The 17,875-nt window shown below is 43.2% G+C and overlaps 1 protein-coding gene across 1 annotated transcript; it reads right to left on the bottom strand.

Annotated features, from left to right (window-relative positions):
- Positions 1–9,602: 9,602 nt before the first annotated feature.
- LOC129480088 (heat shock factor-binding protein 1-like) lies at positions 9,603–9,875 on the bottom strand. The gene has a single exon (XM_055273879.2). It carries the CDS (start codon positions 9,867–9,869, stop codon positions 9,603–9,605), a length of 267 nt encoding a protein of 88 aa, XP_055129854.1. The 5' UTR covers positions 9,870–9,875.
- Between the last annotated feature and the right edge of the window lie 8,000 nt (positions 9,876–17,875).

The following is a 17,875-nucleotide window of genomic DNA, read 5'->3' as shown; positions in this document are numbered from 1 at the left end:
TCATGCCTGTAATCCTAGCACTTTGGGAGGCTGAGGCGGGCAGATCACTTGAAGTCAGGAGTTCGGGACCAGCCTGGCTAACATGGTGAAACCCTGTCTTTACTAACAATACAAAAATTAGCCAAGTGTGGTGGCACATGCCTGTAATCTCAGCTACTTGGGGAGGTTGAGGCAGGAGAATCGCTTGAACCCAGAGGCTGAAGTTGCAGTGAGCTGGGATCATTCCTCTACACTCCAGCCTGGGCGACAGAGCGAGACTCCATCTCAAAAGAAAAAAAAAAAAAAAAAAAAGGGAATTCAAGATCAGCCTGGCCAACATGGTGAAACTGTGTCTCTACTAAAAATACAAAAATTAGCCAGGGGTGGTGGCATATGCCTGTAGTCCCAGTGATTGGAGAGTCTGAGGCAGGAGAATCGCTTGAACCCGGGAGGTGGAGTATGCATTGAGCTGAGATTGTGCCACTGCACTCCAGCCTGGGTGACAGAGTGAGATTCTGTCTCAAAATAAATAAATAAATAAATAGTAACAAAATATGATTACATATTAGACTTCCAAAAAATCTTCTATAAGTGCATTCTGGTAAGAAGAACAATATGCCCATGGAAAAAGGAAAATTTTGACACAATATTAAAAAATATATAGAAAACATCCAAAAGAAATAAGATGCATTTTATAGAAAAATGGGCCATTCAGTGTGCAATAAACAGTGTGGCATAAATAAGAGGTAAACACTATTCTTTTTTTTTATTTTTTGAGATTGAGACGAAGTCTTGCTATGTTGCCCAGGCTGGTCTTGAACTCCTGAGCTCAAGGAATCCTCCCATGTTGGCCTCCCAGAGTGCTGGCATTAGCCACCTCGCCCGGCCCCTGCATACCATTTTTGCACGATGTGTTTATACATGTTAGTATACCTTGCTACGTGATTTTAAAATATGACACTTGGTTTCACAACTAGTCTGTTTATAGCCTTGAATTCAGCACAATTCTAAGCAGAATTTCTATACTATAAAAACACTGTTCTGGCTGGACATGGTGGCTCACTCCTGTAATTCCAGCACTTTGGGAGGCTGAGGCCAGCAGATTACTTGAGGTCAGGAATTTGAGACCAGCCTGGCCGACATGGTGAAACCCCATCTCTACCAAAAATACAAAAATTGGCCAGGTGTGGTGGGGCACACCTGTAGTCCTAGCTACTCTGGAGACTGAGGCAGGAGAATTGCTTGAACCCAGGAGGTGGAGGTTGCAGTGAGCCGAGATCACGCCACTGCACTCCAGCCTGGGTTACAGACCAAGTCTCCATCTCAAACGAACAAACAAACAAACAAAAATAAAATAAGAACAATGCTCTGGCAGGGAATATCAGTGAAGCAGAAATAGATACCTTCTTATAACTCACAGCTGCTCATCTGGGAAGTCTTTTTAATTGTGGTGATATAAATAGACTAAGTAAGCCTTTTAAAATCTAAGCATTACAGGTTTCCCATAGAAACTGTTACCTAATAACTTTACCTATGTTTACAGTAATTTTATTATTTATTTTTTCTGTTACTGAAGTTTAAATTAAAATTTTTTATTTTTCTTTTGAGACAGTATCTCACTCTATTGCCTGGGCTGGAGTGCCATAGCACAATCATAGCTCACTGTAGCCTCAACCTCCCAAGCTCAAGTGATTCTCCCATCTGAGCCTCCTAAGTAACCGGGGCGACAAGCGTACACCACCATGCCCAGCTAATTTTTGCTTATTTTTTTTATTTTTATTTTTTGGTAGAGACAGAGTTTTGCCGTGTTGCCCAGGCTGGTCTCAAACTCCCAAGCTCAAGTGATCAGCCTGCCTCGGCCTCCCAAAGTGGTGGGATTACAGGTGTGAGCGACTGCGCCTGACCACCTGGCTAGTTTTTTTTGTTTGTTTGTTTTTTTTGAGACGGAGTCTCGCTCTGTCACCCAGGCTGGAGTGCAGTGGCGCAATCTCGGCTCACTGCAAGCTCCGCCTCCCGGGTTCACGCCATTCTCCTGCCTCAGCCTCTCCGAGTAGCTGGGACTACAGGCGCCCGCCACCACGCCCGGCTAATTTTTTTTTTCTATTTTTTAGTAGAGACGGGGTTTCACCATGGTCTCGATCTCCTGACCTCATGATCTGCCCGCCTCGGCCGCCCGGCCCCACCTGGCTAGTTTTAAAATTTTTTGTAGAGACAGTGTTTTGCCATGTTTCCCAGGCTGGTCTTGAACTCCTGGGCTTAAGTGATCTACCCACCTTGGCCTCCCAAAGTGCTGGAATTACAGGCATGAGCCACCACACCCAGCCCAAATGTCATTTTTCACAGTAGTAGAAAAAAATCCTAAAATTTGTATGGAACTAAAAAACAGCCTGAATAGCCAAAGCAATCACAGCTGAATATTTTTGTTGAAAGAAATGGCCATTGCCACAGGAAGAGATGGGGGTTACTTGGCTTGAGAAGGTTATTTTTAAAAAATTTATTTTAATTTTTCTTGTTTTCTGAGATAGGGTCTCACTCTATCACCCAGGCTGGAGTGCAGTGGCACAATCATAGCTCAATGTATCCTCGAAATTTTGGGCTCAAGTGATCTTCCTGCCTTGGCCTCCCAAAGTGTTGGGATTAGAGGCGCGAGCCACCATGCCTGGCCCAGTTTCAGAAGTTTAAAAGAGGCTCTGTTTCACCAAAGTTTAACAAAAGAGATCTAGGATTTCTTGGTTTGTAAATCACTATGGTGGCTTAACTCCTGCGTTTAAAGATCACTTATCTTCAGGGTATTTCTTCTGAGGCAGCGTCTTGCTGTGTCACCCAGGCTGGAGTGCAGTGACGCGATCATAGCTCATTGCAGTTTTGAACTCCTGGGCTCAAGCTATTCTCCTGCCTCAGCCTCCCAAAGTGCTGGTATTACATGCATGAACCACTTCGCACAGGCTTCTGAGTGTCTCTTAAGGGATGAGGGTTACATGTAAGATCTGATGTTGCTTTGCTTTAGATATCATGGTCAAATATAGAGCGCAGGCAGAGTTTAGCTGATATATACAAAAATGAAGCGTATGTCATCTCAATTTTTTTTTAGATCATTTGCTATAAAAGCTTCCATTGCATCCCTGTGTTTCGCACTTGAAAGGTAATGCTTCCCCATGTTATCAATCTTGTGAAAACTGCTTTTTTGATGGTACTATGAATCGATATTTTCAAAAGGTATTATTATTTTGATTTTAGGGTACTATCTGCATTTTGAAAGACGAGATCCCAGAATGTCAAAAGATAGAGTATCATTGTTAACTGTTCTACCAGGTTTGGAGGCTCTGTGGGACATTAGAAAGAGCCTGCCTGGGTGTTAGATTTAAGCCATCTGAGTTCTTTTCTTTGTCTGGAGATTTAGCTGTGATAATTCGGTAGGTTGCTGAACTTCCTCCAAGCCTCAGTTTCCTCATAAAGAAAGGCAAGGCAGGTTTTGCGACAAGGAAACTGAGATTCTGAGATGAAAACGGCTTCACAGAGTGGGACGTTGGGCTAGAAAGGATCAGGTTACCTCATAACTCAGATTCTGACTCAGTTGTGATGTTCTCCACAAGAGTGTAATTTAGGTCATTTGCTTTTTATTTTCTTGAAAAAAGAAAAAAGTGCATATGTATGTATCCTTATCCAGTTTTTTAACCTCTCAGTAGTACAAAAGAAATTTGTATTTTGACAATTTGCTAGGGTAAATAAATATACATTGTTATTTGTATACTTCAGAAATTCATTTAGGAATTTTCCTTTTAAAACAAAGCACCCTTTCAATGAATAATTATACCTATATTATAGAAAGCTTAGAAACCATAGGCAAACAGAAGATAGAAAAAGAATTTATGTTCATCCCCTTGAAGTTACTTTAGTGCATTTTTCTTGCAGGCTTTTTGCTTTGCAAAGAATTACATTATTGTAATATTTAGTAATTAGATTTTAGGAATAAATAGTAATTATAAATTGGTTGGGCGCGGTGGCTCACGCCTGTAATCCCAGCACTTTGGGAGGCTGAGGTGGGCAGATCACAAGGTCAGGAGATCGAGACCATCCTGGCTAAAACGGGTGAAACCCCATCTCTACTAAAAAATACTAAAAATTAGCCAGGCGTGGTGGCAGGCGCCTGTAGTCCCAGCTACTCGGGAGGCTGAGGCAGGAGAATGGCATGAACCCAGGAGGTGGAGCTTGCAGTGAGCCAAGATCGCGCCACTGCACTCTAGCCTGGGCGACAGAGTGAGACTCGTCTCAAAAAAAAATTCATCAATTAATTTTAAAAAATAAAAAAATAAATTAAGTTCTTGCTGATTTTGTCTTTTCCTCCTTCTTATAATAAAAGGAATTTTTGCATATAAAAAATTTTGTAGAAAAAGGCTGGGTGCAATGGCTCACGCCTTAATTCCAGCACTTTGAGAGGCCGAGGTGGGCGGATCACTTGTCAGGAGTTCCAGACCAGCCTGGCCAACATGGTGAACCTCCGTCTCTACTAACAAAGAAAAAATTAGCCGGGCATGGTGGCAGGTGCCTGTAATCCCAGCTACTAGGGAGGCTGAGGCAGGAGAATTGCTTGAACCCGGGAGGCAGAGGTTGCAGTGAGCTGACGTCACGCCACTGCACTCCAGCCTGGACATCAGAGTGAGACCTTGTCTCAAAAAGAAAAAAAAAAAAAAAGAAAAAAATCTGTAGAGAAGTATAAAGAAGGGAAGGGGATAAAAAATCATTCAGAATCCCCTCCCACATTTTTCCCATATCAGTGGATAGCTGTGTTTAAAAATAAAACTTTTATATCTCATGCTTCCCCTTTCTTCACTTCTTTATCCCATTCTTTTTTTTTCCCTATGAGTTGCTGTTTTATAGTCCATTCTCCTAAACAGAGGGTAATAATTTCTGCTCCATGGAAGCAGGGATATTTCAGGAATCAACAAATGTATGTGAAAATGATTTAAAGATTCCTAAATGGTATGCAAACATAATTTTCTCTTGCTCCCAGTTTTCTTTTTTTATAAAGCTCAGAATCTGGATGAGATGTTCTTCCCTGTGGTTGTTCTGGTTTAGAGTCTGCACCTCTCCTTATTAACTGGTTAACTCGTATTTTTGCCAGGTGCTCTTTCCTCTGTGTGTCTACACAGAATAAACTATCAAGAATTATGGTGTGATATAGAATTTTGCGATAAAAACTAAGCATCAAAATAATATTACAATAAAACAAACTTTTGTATCTTGTGGATATTGTTATATTTCCTTAACTGTAGTTTTGTTTTTTGAATTATATTATTTTACCTTGCTATATATTAAGTTTGCTTGAGATTTTCAGCTAAATTCCCTGAGATGAGCTAATCTTTACTGTTCAGCCAGGTTTGGAGGTTGTGTGAAACGGGTCTAAAGATCAGACCACCTGAGGTCTATTTCCTTTTTTTTTTTTTTTTAAGACAGGGTCTGGCTCTGTCACCCAGGCTGGAGAGCAGTGGCACAGTCATGGCTCATTGTAGCCTCAACCTCCCAGGCCAAAGCCATCCTCCCACTTCAACCTCCAAACTAGCTGGGACCACAGACATGCACCACCATGCCTGGCTAATTGTTTTTTTTTTTTTTTTTTTTTTGTAGAGATTAGATCTCCTTACATCACTTTGCCTTGGCCTCCCAAAGCATGGGGATTACCTGTGCCAGCCACTGTGCCTGGCCTTGAGATCTGTTTCTCAAGTGTTATGCCATATAGCTTAGAGGTGGAGGTGGGCAGAGAGCCTAGGGGGCTGACATTTCATCAGCACTTCATTCTCTAAGCAGCACATACTATGCAGATGTCTTTTTCTAATTTCCACAAGAGTGCCCTATGGGCTAGCAGTGACCATGGCTGGGTTGTTGAGGGGGAGGCAGAAGGTCAGTGTGGTCCTTGATGTCATCTGCTGACACTGGCGTCCCTTGGAATAGCTGTCATCCTGTCTGGTCCTTAGATAATAAACCATGCAATTACCTAGACGATCCACATTCCCATTTCCACAGGCCCTTTCTTTTCATCACTCTGTACTGCTTTGTGCTTCTCTAGGGGTGGGGAGGGCATGGAAATTACCCTGCTCTCATGCTGTTCAGGGCACAGGGAAGCTTCTGCCATTGTGTCTGGTACCATCTGCCCAGGCACACTATGCAGTCATTTCTCTTCAGAGCCTCTGCCTGAGCAATGGGGCCAGGTTTTTATTTCTTCCAGAGACTACCAGCCTATCTCGGGGTTTTGACTCCATCCTCGACCTCAGCCAGTTGTGAGCGGTGCGAGGTTAAACAGGTCCACGCATGTGTGTGTCTTTCCACAATGTCAGGCTTTTATTAATGCTATTCCAGTCCTCGAGCTACATGGAGTTCCCCAGGAGGCAATTCTTCTTAGTACTTCCTGTTCACTCTGTAGTCAGAGCCATGGGCACACAGGCTCAAGCCACTCCACAAGTCAGTCAATATTGCAAACCATACATAATAGTATATTTCATCAATATAGAAATGTTTTAGGTTAAACATTCCATGACAAACAAAGTAACATTTAACATCAGAGGAAAAAGAGATAGGAGAAAGGATTAATGAACCAGTCCAGTGGGAGCTAAGAAGACAAGAGTCTTGGTCACACCCTGGAGTCCCTTTGGTCTCGAAAGAAGAGTTTTTGAGGTGGCAGAGCCTTCGGCGGCAGGTGCCAAATTCTTATCACAAGTGACTGCAAGACGGTGTCACTCAAGACAGCTGTTTTCGAGCTGCAGAAGATCTAATCCTTTACAGTCACAGAGTCCTCTGGCAATAACTGATAGTGGAGGAGTACACTTGTTTACATCCTTATCTGGTTGCTAGCAGTCTTTTTTTGATTTGTTTGTTAAATAGAACATCTTATCCTTGTTGGCAAAGTGCTCTATGAAATATAAAACGGACTCTTTTTTCTTTTTCTTCGAGACGGAGTCTCACTCTGTTGCCCAGTGAGTGCAGTGGCACAATCTCAGCTCACTGCAACCTCTGCCCCCCGGGGTTCAAGTGATTCTCCTGCCTCAGCCTCCTGAGTAGCTGGGATTACAGGCATGTGCCACCACGACGGGCTAATTTTTGTATTTTTAGTAGAGATGGGGTTTTGCCATCTTGGCCAGGCTGGTCTTGAACTCCTGGCCTCATGATCCACCCACCTCGGCCTCCCAAAGTGCTGGGATTACAGGCATGAACCACCATGCCGAACCAAAATGGAGTCTTCCTCTAAGATGGAATTAGTTATGTCAACTACACAGCCCAAGAGCTGGAGGCAAGTTTCCTCTTTTTGGGACCCATTAGACTCTCTATTACCACTTCTCTGTTTCCATTGAAGTAAGATAAACTCTTCCTCAAGGCTGAGGACTCTTTTCTAGTCTAGAGGCTGAAGACTGGAGAGAAAAGGGGTAAGACTGGGACATCTCCCTTTTACTCGTGTGTTTTCCTCAATATACTGTATGTAGCATGGCTTCTTTTTGACCTCTAAAGCACCTAAGTTTTCTTTCATTTTTTATTTTATTTTTAATTTTTTTCTGCTCACACATCCCAACTACCTGACCTACGTTTTAAAATCCCAGTTCAAGAATAAACTCCTTTAAAGTTTGCTATCTGCTGACACATCCTTCCCAGTCAAGGAACACAGAACAATCCATCTGTCTGAGTGGCAGTGGTGGTTTGTGGGTGAGGAGGCAAAGGGCAGGCTGGAGAAGAAGATACCACCATCCCGCCCATGCATGGGGTATGTGGGTATGGCAGTGCCTTAAGATTTAAAAATATTTAATATATATATTTTTTCTTGTGCTGTTTTCTTTTTTTTAAGTCTTAACTGATACCTTTACAGGAGTATTTCCTCAATTTAAATAATGTAAGAACTCTTGTAAAATGAAGATCATTCGGCATATCCCTGAGGATGAATCAGATTCATTGAACTGCGATTGTGCAACTGTGCTTTCAGGCAGGGAGTGCTCAAAGGCTAGAACGGCTCTTCTGGAATTCTCAGATATATTCGGCCAGGTTTACCTAGAGGAGAACACGTTGTTTTTAATGAAAGAGATTTAAAGTCACAGTGCACCTTAAGGTGATGACTTTCTGAATGCGTGCTCTTTCATGAGACCCAAGTTGCGAGGGTGAGAGTGCAGGATTGTTTCCTCTTGGAAGAACCCTGATAATCTCTTTGCCTCTCTTTCCTTGAGATGCTTTTCCTTCCATGAAATTTCACGGAGATGAGGACAAGTCAGCTTGGAGATCATCACCTTCCTCTTTTGGGCTGTCCCTTTATTCTCTCTTTGGAATCAATCACTTCTAGTAATTCAGAAAATTGGGGAAAGGCTGGGGTGTTTCTTATTGGGAAAAAAGTTTTTTTTTTGCATGTGTGTGAGAATGTTTTTCCTTTTTTTTTCTTGCAGTATAATTTACATGCAGTGATATGTACAAATCTTAAGTGAACGGGTTGATGAATATTTGCCTATGTATACCTACATGTAATCACTACTCAGATCAAAATAGACAATCTGTTCACGACACTGAAAAGTTTTCTAGAGCCCCTTTTCAGTCAAGACCCATTCCTCCAGGTAACTACTATTTTGATTTCTATCATCTTTTGGGTGGGCTCTTTGGCCTTGTGTGGGTTTCTTCTCTTCCAACAGCTGGTGAGGTAAGCTGGCCCTGCTATTCCCCAGCCCTGAGAAGGAAGAAGCCAGTCTCTGGGAATTATTTAGAAAAGTCCAGCCTTCCTCTTCAGTCTTTCAGAACAGAACTTTTTATTGGATAAGCTTTTTGTTGCTGCTGTTTTTTGTTGGATGGGCTTTTCCCTCTGGAGTGGAAAAGTCTGAGACTCAAATGCTTAGGGAGAAAGAGCCAAAGTAGGTCCTTTGGCATGTTTTGGTTCTAGGCTGCACTTGGTTGGCTGAGACAAATTATTTCTCCAAATAGCCCATGCTAATTTATCAATAATAATGCTTTTACTGTTTTTCACAACCTACATTCTTCCACTCAATAATATTAATACCCTATCTGCTATAATCCATGGATGGCAAAGATGATGTGGATTTAGGTTGTAATAGATGTAATATATGCTTTGACTTGAAAAATGCTGTTAGGGATGTGTAGGTGCTGAGATGTAAGCACTATAATGCTTATATTTTGTTCTGAAGATTTCTTTAAGGATTTCTAAACTCACTGGTTGAAGGGCTGAAACACATGAGACACTGGGGTTGAAAAAGCCTAGCTTAGCAGACACTTAATTTATTCCAGCCCCAGTCTTGATGGAGGTTGATGCAAGCTGTTGAAGAAAGGACAAGACTTTACCCAAGCACCTGAGTGTGGCCTCCAGTTGGGTCGAAGAAGAAGAGGAATTTGGGAAAGTAAAACTGTGTTTTTTTTTTTTTTTCAGGAACTGGCAAAATTTTAATGTTTAATAATTAATAGCACAATTGACCAAGGTCCAAGATGTGAAGATACCATGTTTAAGAAACTGGGGGGTAAATCACTCTATAGACTAACTATATAGTATGTGATAAGAATGCACACTTTTTATAAAACCTGTCTACACATAGTAGTTAGCTGTAAAAAGCCATTCAATCTTCTCTTGGCTTGGAAAATTGGTGTTCCAGATTTCAGTATAAATCATTAGCAACCTTCACCTCTTGTGTGGCAGGTATCTTGTTTTTACCTTCCAGTTCTTCCACCCCAGCCTGTGTCATGAGATCTGTGATGTTCTTCTCCAGATCATCCATGCAACTACTCATATCATCAATTCTCCCAATGATCTGGTCAGAGATGATCTGAAATTTATCTTGGATCTGCTGCAGGAGCGTCTGCACCACTGAGGTGAGTTCCTGCTCAGTCTTGGGGTCAGTCTCGGCTATATCCCTGGTGCCCATCTTGGTAGTGATTGTAAAATATTTTTTAACCTATTCTGGGACCTTAAGTTCTTTGTGTAAAATGGAAGGAGATATGTAATGAGGGGGCTATTAATTTATTTCAGGAACAAGTATACACTTGCTAGTGGGAAGAAGATCCATCTTCTAAAATTTATAGGGTATTGGACAAGTTCAGGAATTTCACAGTGCTCTCCATGTTGGGATTTTTGGGTTATGTCATCCACGTTGCATGACCCTTCTAGTGAGTTTGATTAGACAATGTAGCACAGCTTAATTTGGTTTTTGTAAGTAGCCAGTATGAGTTTTCTCTAGGTTGTTTCCCAATAGACTCTGTGTATATGGACAAGATTTTTTTGGTTAGGCAGACTTTACTTTTTGCAGGAGCAGCCTTTAATCTGGGGACATGGAATGTCCAAATACCAGAATGGGGAGGACTTTACTCTGTGGCCTCTTCCCATCCTAGAGGTCTTATTTCCTCTAAGTAATCTATTTTTTTTTTTTTTTTTTTTTTTTTTAGAGACAAGATCTCATTCTGTCACCCAAGCTGAAGTGCAGTGGCACAATCATAGCTCACTGCAGCCTCCAAACTCCTATACTCAAGCAATTTTCTCTCTTCAGCTTCCTGAGTAGCTAGGATGACAGGCTCAGGCCACCAAACCCAGCTAAATTTTAAAAACAGGTTGGTTTTGAACTCCTGATCTCAAGCAATCCTCCTACCTTGGTCTCCTAAAATTCTGGGATTATAGGCATGAGCCACTGTGCCCTGCCCCTCTGGGTAATTTTTACAATTCTTATTAATATTTATTTATTTATTTACTTATTTATTTATTTTTGAGACGGAGTCTCACTCTGTTGCCCAGGCTGGAGTGCAGTGGCAAGATCTTGACTCACTGCCACCTCCGCCTCCCGGGTTCAAGGAATTCTGCCTCTGCCTCCTGAGTAGCTGGGATTACACGCGCCCACCACCACGCCCGGCTAATTTTTTGTATTTTTAGTAGAGAAGGGGTTTCACCATCTTGGCCAGGCTGGTCTTGAACTCTGACCTCGTGATCCACCCGTCTCAGCCTCCCAAAGTGCTGGGATTACAGATGTGAGCCATCACGCCTGGCCTAATTATTATATTATTCTTTGAGACAGGGTCTCTCACACTGTCATTCAGGCTGTAGTGCAGTGGCACGATCATAGGCTGTCTTCAGTCTCAACTTCCCGGGCTCCAGTGATCCTCCCACCTGAGCCTGCTGAGTAGCTGGTACTGCAGGTGTGCACCATCATGCCCTGCTATTTTTTTTTTTTTTTTAAGTAGAGACAGGGTTTTCCTTTGTTGCCTAGGCTGCTCTCAAACTCCTGGACTCGAGTGATCCTCTCACCTTGGCCTCCCAAAGTGGTGGGATTACAAGTGTGAGCCACCACACCCAGTCCAATTATTTTTAAAAAAATTTCTGGGGGCTTTTTCTTTATTTAACCCCTGTAAGCAAAGTGCTAGTGCCCATATGAATAGATATGAGGAGATGGAAGGGGCAGGTTGTGGGACACTGACTGGGGTAGCTTTTCCATGGTCAGAATTGTACTTACATCCCTCTCTTTTGGCCTATTTTTTTTTTCTTCCAGGCCACTTAATTTCATTTGCTTGTTTATTTTTAATTGTTTTCTTTTTAAAAATAAATTCTGGCAGGGCATGGTGGCTCATGCCTGTAATCCCAGCACTTTGGGAGGCCAAGGTAGGTGGATCACCTGAGGTCAGGAGTTCGAGACCAGCCTGGCCAACATGGTAAAACCCCGTCTCTACTAAAAATACAAAAATTAGCTGGGCATGGTGGCAGGTGCCTGTAGTCCCAGCTACTCAGGAGGCTGAGGCAGGAGAATCAGTTGAACCCGGGAGGTGGAGCTTGCAGTGAGCCGAGATCGTGCCACTGCACTGCAGCCCGGGTGACAGAGTGAGACTCCATCTCAAAACAAAACAAAACAAAACAAAGCAAAACAAAACAAAACAAAACAAACAAAAACCAACCAAACAAACAAAAACAGCTGTCAAGCATAATTTGGGATAGCAGTGGAATATGTATTTTTGTTCTTTGTAAGCAAAGTTTCATGGAATATGTATAGATAGTCACATATAGTGTGATTTTAAGATTAAACAGTCAATTCTTTATTATTATTATTATTATTAATTCATTAACTTTTTTAAGACAGTCTTCCTGTGTCACCCAGGCTGGAGTGCAGTGGCGTGATCTCGGCTCACTACAACCTCTGCCTCCTGGGTTCAAGTGATTCTCACGCCTCAGCCTCCCAAGTAGCTGGGACTATAGGCATGCACCACCGTGCCTGGCTAATTTTTGTATTTTTAGTAGAGATGGGGGTTTCACCATGTTGACCAGGCTGGTCTTGAACTCCTGACCTCAGGTGATCCACCCACCTCAGCCTCCCAAAGTGCTGGGATTACAGGTGTGAGCCACCACGCCCGGCCAGAATAGTCCATTCTTTATTATTTCAGATGCTTCTAGAGTCAGAACGTAGAAACATTCACAAGGTTTTGAGGGACAGAGCTTTCTGTCTCAGGTAGATTGGAAGCATTAACAATTTTCTGACAAAGAGATAGGCAAGATATTCAGATATTCTTCTGATATTTTCCCCTGCTAATTGGCCATTGGACATGCTATTGAACTTGTTAGTTAAACAGGCAAAAACCCAAAACACAGTGAGTGTTGATTTGGGAAAAGATTATAGTTCCTCTCCCCGATAACTCCATCAGTACCAGAAACTTCAATTTGCCCATCTAAATCCAAGTTCTCTTTCTTTCTTAAATGTAGAAACCCTTTTATTTTTTGGTTGTGGCAATGTTCTCAGCTATATGTCCAGCCTCTTTTACAGGTAGGTGTATCATCCAATAGAGTTGTAGCAGATGAGATATAAACAGAAGATGTAAATAGGGTAGGGATTTCTTGGAAAGCTCCTTAAAAGGGGGCTGACCTGGCTGGGCACAGTGGCTCATGTGTGTAATCCCAGCACTTTGGGAGGCTGAAGTGGGTGGATCACCTGAGGCCAGGAGTTTGAGACCAGCCTGGCCAACATGGTGAAACCCCATCTCTACTAAAAGAACAAACAAAAAAATTAGCCAGGCGTGGTGGCACATATCTGTAATCTCAGCTACTTGGGAGGCTGAGTTAGTAGAATGGCTTAAAGCTGGGAGGTGGAGGTTGCAGTGAGCCAAGATCGTGCCATTTCACTCCAGCCTAGGTGACGGAGTGAGACTCTGTCTCAAAAAACCAAAACAAAACAAAACGGAGGCTGACCTGCTGACAAAATCCTTTTACCTCTGTTCTTCTTCCTGACTGAAGGGAATTCCAAGGTTTCAGGAATTCAGAATGTGGTCTAGAAGGAGCTCTGGGCTCTGAGTAGCAAGTCATTGTTCCTGCAGTCTCCATCCAGAAGGGTGAAGTCAAAGGAGGACTCAAGTGAAAGAATTTTTTTTTTTTAAATTTTTTGAGATGGAGTCTTGCTCTGTTGCCCAGGCTGGAGTTCAGTGGTGCAATCTGGGGTCACCGCAACATCCGCCGCCTGGGTTCAAGCAATTCTCCTGCCTCAGCATCCCAAGTAGCTGGGACAACAGGTGCACGCCACCACGCCCAGCTAATTTTTGTATGTTTAGTAGAGATGGGGTTTCACCATGTTGGCTAGGCTGGTCTTGAACTCGTAGCCTCGTGATTTGCCCTCCTCAGCCTCCCAAAGTGTTGGGATTACAGGCCTGAGCCACTGCACCCGGCTGAGAGAATTTCTTTTTTTTTTTTTTTTTTTTGAGACGGAGTCTCGCTCTGTTTCCCAGGCTGGAGTGCAGCGGCGCAATCTCGGCTCACTGCAAGCTCCGCCTCCCAGGTTCACGCCATTCTCCTGCCTCAGCCTCCCAAGTAGCTGGGACTACAGGTGCCTGCCACCAAGCCTGGCTAATTTTTTGTATTTTTAGTAGAGATGGGGTTTCACCGTGTTAGCCAAGATGGTCTCGATCTCCTGACCTCGTGATCCACCTGCCTCGACCTCCCAAAGTGCTGGGATTACAGTTGTGTGAGCCACCGCGCCCAGCGAGAGAATTTCTTTGTAAGGATAAGAATGCTAATTTAGTCCTGTTGATGATTTGGTATTCTGTGCATAGACAGGCATTTCCAGCTTAACTCCAGTAATTAGTTTCTGAAAACCAGACTATATGGTACAGAAATATTAACAAAAAACATATTTTACATCATATTAGTTTGTAAAAATTAGATCGTCCTTAGCCAATTTCCTGAAATGTAGATACACATAGCTAAATATCATATATAATAAGTAAACTGTCATGTGAGGGTGGAAAAATGTTTAACGTATTATTTCTTGGTCACCAAAAAATTGATATGGCTGTTAATATCTGTCTTAGTTCCTTTAGTGTTGCTGTAAAGGAATACCTGAGATTGGGTAATTTATTTTAAAAAGGTTTATTTGGTTTATTCGGTTGCCTGGAAACTTCAAATGGGGCATCTGTGTCTGGGGAGGGCTGCAGGCTGCTTTTACTAGGGAGGTGCCAGGCTCTTTTTAACAACCAGCCCTGCGGGACCTAATACAGACTGAGAACTCACTCACCTGGAGGGAGGGCATCATTTATTCATGACAGATCCATCCCCATGACCCAAACACCTCCTGTTAGGCCCCGCCTCCAACACTGGGGATCAAATTTCAACATGAGGTTTGGAGGCGACAAACATCCAAACCATAGCAACATTTTTGTTTTATAAAAGTTCATATGGTCTTTTATGTTTTTTTTGTTTGTTTCCTTTCTTTCTATTTCTTTTCTTTCTTTCTTTTCTTTTTTTTTTTTTTAAGAAATTAGGCCTCACCGCACTGCCCAGCCTGGTCTCAAACCCCTGGGCTCAAGCAGTCTGCCCACCTTGGCCTCCCAAAGTGCTGGGATTACAGGTATGGGCCACTGTGCCTGGCCAATTGAATTTTAACGGTCACATTTTTAAATTTGAGTGTAGTGGCATGATCTTGGCTCACTGCATCCTTGACCTCCTGGACTGAAGAAATCCTCCCACCTCAGCCTCTTGGGGAGCTGGGACTACAGGCATGAGCCACTATGTCCAGTTAATTTTTTTGATTTTTTTTGTAGAGATGGGATCTTGTCATGTTGCTCAGGCTAGTCTCGAACTCCTGAGCTCAAACAGTCCTCCTGCCTTGGCCTCCCAAAGTGCTGAGATTATAGATGTCAGCCACCTCACCTAGCCTATTAACAGCCACGTTTCTAACATAAGATCAGACTGCATGGTTTCAGCTTGTCTTCCTTTAAGCCTATGGGTTGCCCCTTACCTGCTTCTGGCATTTGGTAGACTCTTCCCCTTGACTTCAGGACCATCTGTATGTATACGTCCTGGATTATATTCTTTCTTTTTTTTTTTTTTGAGATGGAGTCTTGCTCCGTTATCCAGGCTGGAGTGCAGTGGCGCGATCTTGGCTCACTGCAACCTCTGCCTCCCGGGTTCAAGCAATTCTCCTGTCTCAGCCTCCCAAGTAGCTGGGAATACAGGCACCTGCCACCACGCCCGGCTAAGTTTTGTATTTTTAGTAGAGACGGGGTTTCACCTTGTTGGTCAGGCTGGTCTTGAACTCCTGACCTCAGGTGATCCACACACCTCAGCCTCCCAAAGTGTGGGATTACAGGCATGAGCCACTGTGCCCAGTGATTGTATTCTTTTATAAGATGGTCAGTCAGTGTGGCCACAAAAGGACACATAGGAGAGGCTCAGCGAAATAAAGTTTATTCTATTCACAGGCTCTAGAGACAGGAGGCATGCCATTCCATCCAGGGCCACCATGGAAAAGACACCAGAGTGAGCAGGAGGCAAAAGACAGGAGTGAGTAGAGGGTTTAGGCCAGAGTTTTTATCAGGGCATTCCCCAAAAGAAAGTCAAGGTGGGTAGGGTAAAAAGTGTCCGATTGGCTACTTTGAATAATTTCCACAGGCTCTAGGCTATAGGGGTGGTCTCTAGTTTGCTGGCACCTGGGCCTGAGATGATTAAGGCAAAGGAATATTATACCACCTCCTGGAGTGTAAGGGCCAGATGGAGGAGGTAGGGCTCCGGATTGGGTTTGTATAACAAAGGTGTGCTTTCTTTGCTATGTCTTAAATATTGGCTAGTCAAGGCCAGGTGCAGTGGTTGATGCCTGTAATCCCCAAACTTTGAGAGGCCTAGGTTGGAAAATTGCTTGAGGCCAGGAGTTCAAGACCAGCCTGGGCAGCATAGCAAGACCCCATCTCTAAAAAAAAATTAAAAATATAGCTGGGGCATGATGGTGTGTGCCTGTAGTCCTAGCTACTCAGGTAGCTGAGGCAGGAGGATTGCTTGAGCCCAGTAGTTCAAAGCTGCAGTGAGCCATCATCTTGCCACTGCACTCCAACCTGGAGCAAGACCCTGTCTCAAAAGAAAAAAAAAAAAAGAAATGTCTAGCCCAGAGAGAACCAGTCTCTCCTCAGCCAGATACACACACACACACGCACACACACACAGTGCATACATATGTATACATATGTATACATATACAATACATACATCTCAGTCCTGTTGATCAGATTCCAGGTCACGTCCTTGAACTGCAGGGGGCTCCTTTGTCTTCTCTCTCTTTGTTTGTTTGAGACCGAGTCTCACTCTGTCACCCAGGCTGGAGTGCAGTGGTGCAATCTCAGCTCACTGCAACCTCCGCCTCCCGGGTTCAAGCGATTCTCCTGCCTCAGCCTCCCAAGTAGCTGAAATTACAGGTATGTGCCACCACGCCCAGCTAGTTTTTGTATTTTTAGTAGAGACCAGGTTTTGCCACGTTGGCCAGGCTGGTCTTGAACTCCTGGCCTCAAGTGATCCATCCGCCTTGGCCTCCCAAAGTGCTAGGATTACAGGCATGAGCCACCGTGCCCGGCCTTGACTAGGTATTTTATCCTGACTTTCAGTTGGTGCTTCCTTTTGTTGAAGTTGTTCATTACCGGGCTATGGGCAACCACAGATCTAAATAGTAGGGAGCAGGTTATTTTACCTTTTGGTGGCCCAGTTTCCAGATCATAAAAATTATTAAAATGTTTTTATGAGACTTATGTGACATACTATTTGTAAAGCATGCAGCGCAGTGCCTGGTATAAAGTTGGTCTTCAATAAATATAATCTTTTTTAAATTACAATTTTTTTTTTTTGAAATAGAGTCTCACTCTATCTCTCAGGCTGGAGTACAGTGACATGGTCACAACTCATTCCAACCTCAAACTCCTGGGCTTAAGTGATTCTCTCACCTCAGCCTCCTGAGTAGCTTGGACCACAGACGCACACCACCACATCAGGCTAACTAAAAAAAATTGTTTTTAGTGACAGGGTCTCACTGTATTATTGCCCAGCTGGTCTCCAGTTCTTGGCCTCAAGTGATCTTCCCACCTCGGTATCCCAAAGCACTGAGATTATAAGCATGAGCCACCCATCTGACTAATACATATGATCTTAATTCAATTAATAATTATTAAGGAACTACTCTGTACCAGGCACTATGCTAGAAATAGGTCTGAATAAGAAATAGTTTTTCTTTATTTATTTATTTTTTTTTTTTTGAGATAGAGTCTCACTCTCACTCTGTTGCCCAGGCTGGGGTGCAATGGTGTGATCTCAGCTCACTGCAACCTCTGTCTCCCAGCTCCAAGCAATTCTCCTGCCTCAGCCTCCTGAGTAGCTGGGATTACAGGCACACACCACCACACCCAACTAATTTTTGTGTTTTTAGTAGAGATGGGGTTTCATCATATTGGTCAGGCTGGTCTCGAACTCCTGACCTCATAATCCACCTGCCTTGGCCTCCCAAAGTGCTGGGATTACAGGTGTGAGCCACCATGCCCGGCAGAAATAGTTTCTTAACAGAAGAATCTATTCTGAAGAAAGAAAAAGAAAGAAAGAAAGAGAGAGAAAGAAAGAGGAATAAAGAAAGAGGAAGAAACAAAGAAGGAAGGAAGGAAAGAA

Source organism: Symphalangus syndactylus, chromosome 4, assembly GCF_028878055.3.
Source record: "Symphalangus syndactylus isolate Jambi chromosome 4, NHGRI_mSymSyn1-v2.1_pri, whole genome shotgun sequence".
Lineage (NCBI taxonomy): Eukaryota > Metazoa > Chordata > Mammalia > Primates > Hylobatidae > Symphalangus > Symphalangus syndactylus.
The sequence above is the reverse complement of the archived record's forward strand: the minus strand, read 5'-3'. Positions and strand labels throughout refer to the sequence as shown.

Excerpts from the sequence above, each read along its gene's own strand:
- LOC129480088 (XM_055273879.2), bottom strand. The coding sequence starts at position 9,869 with ATGGGCACCAGGGATATAGCCGAGACTGACCCCAAGACTGAGCAGGAA.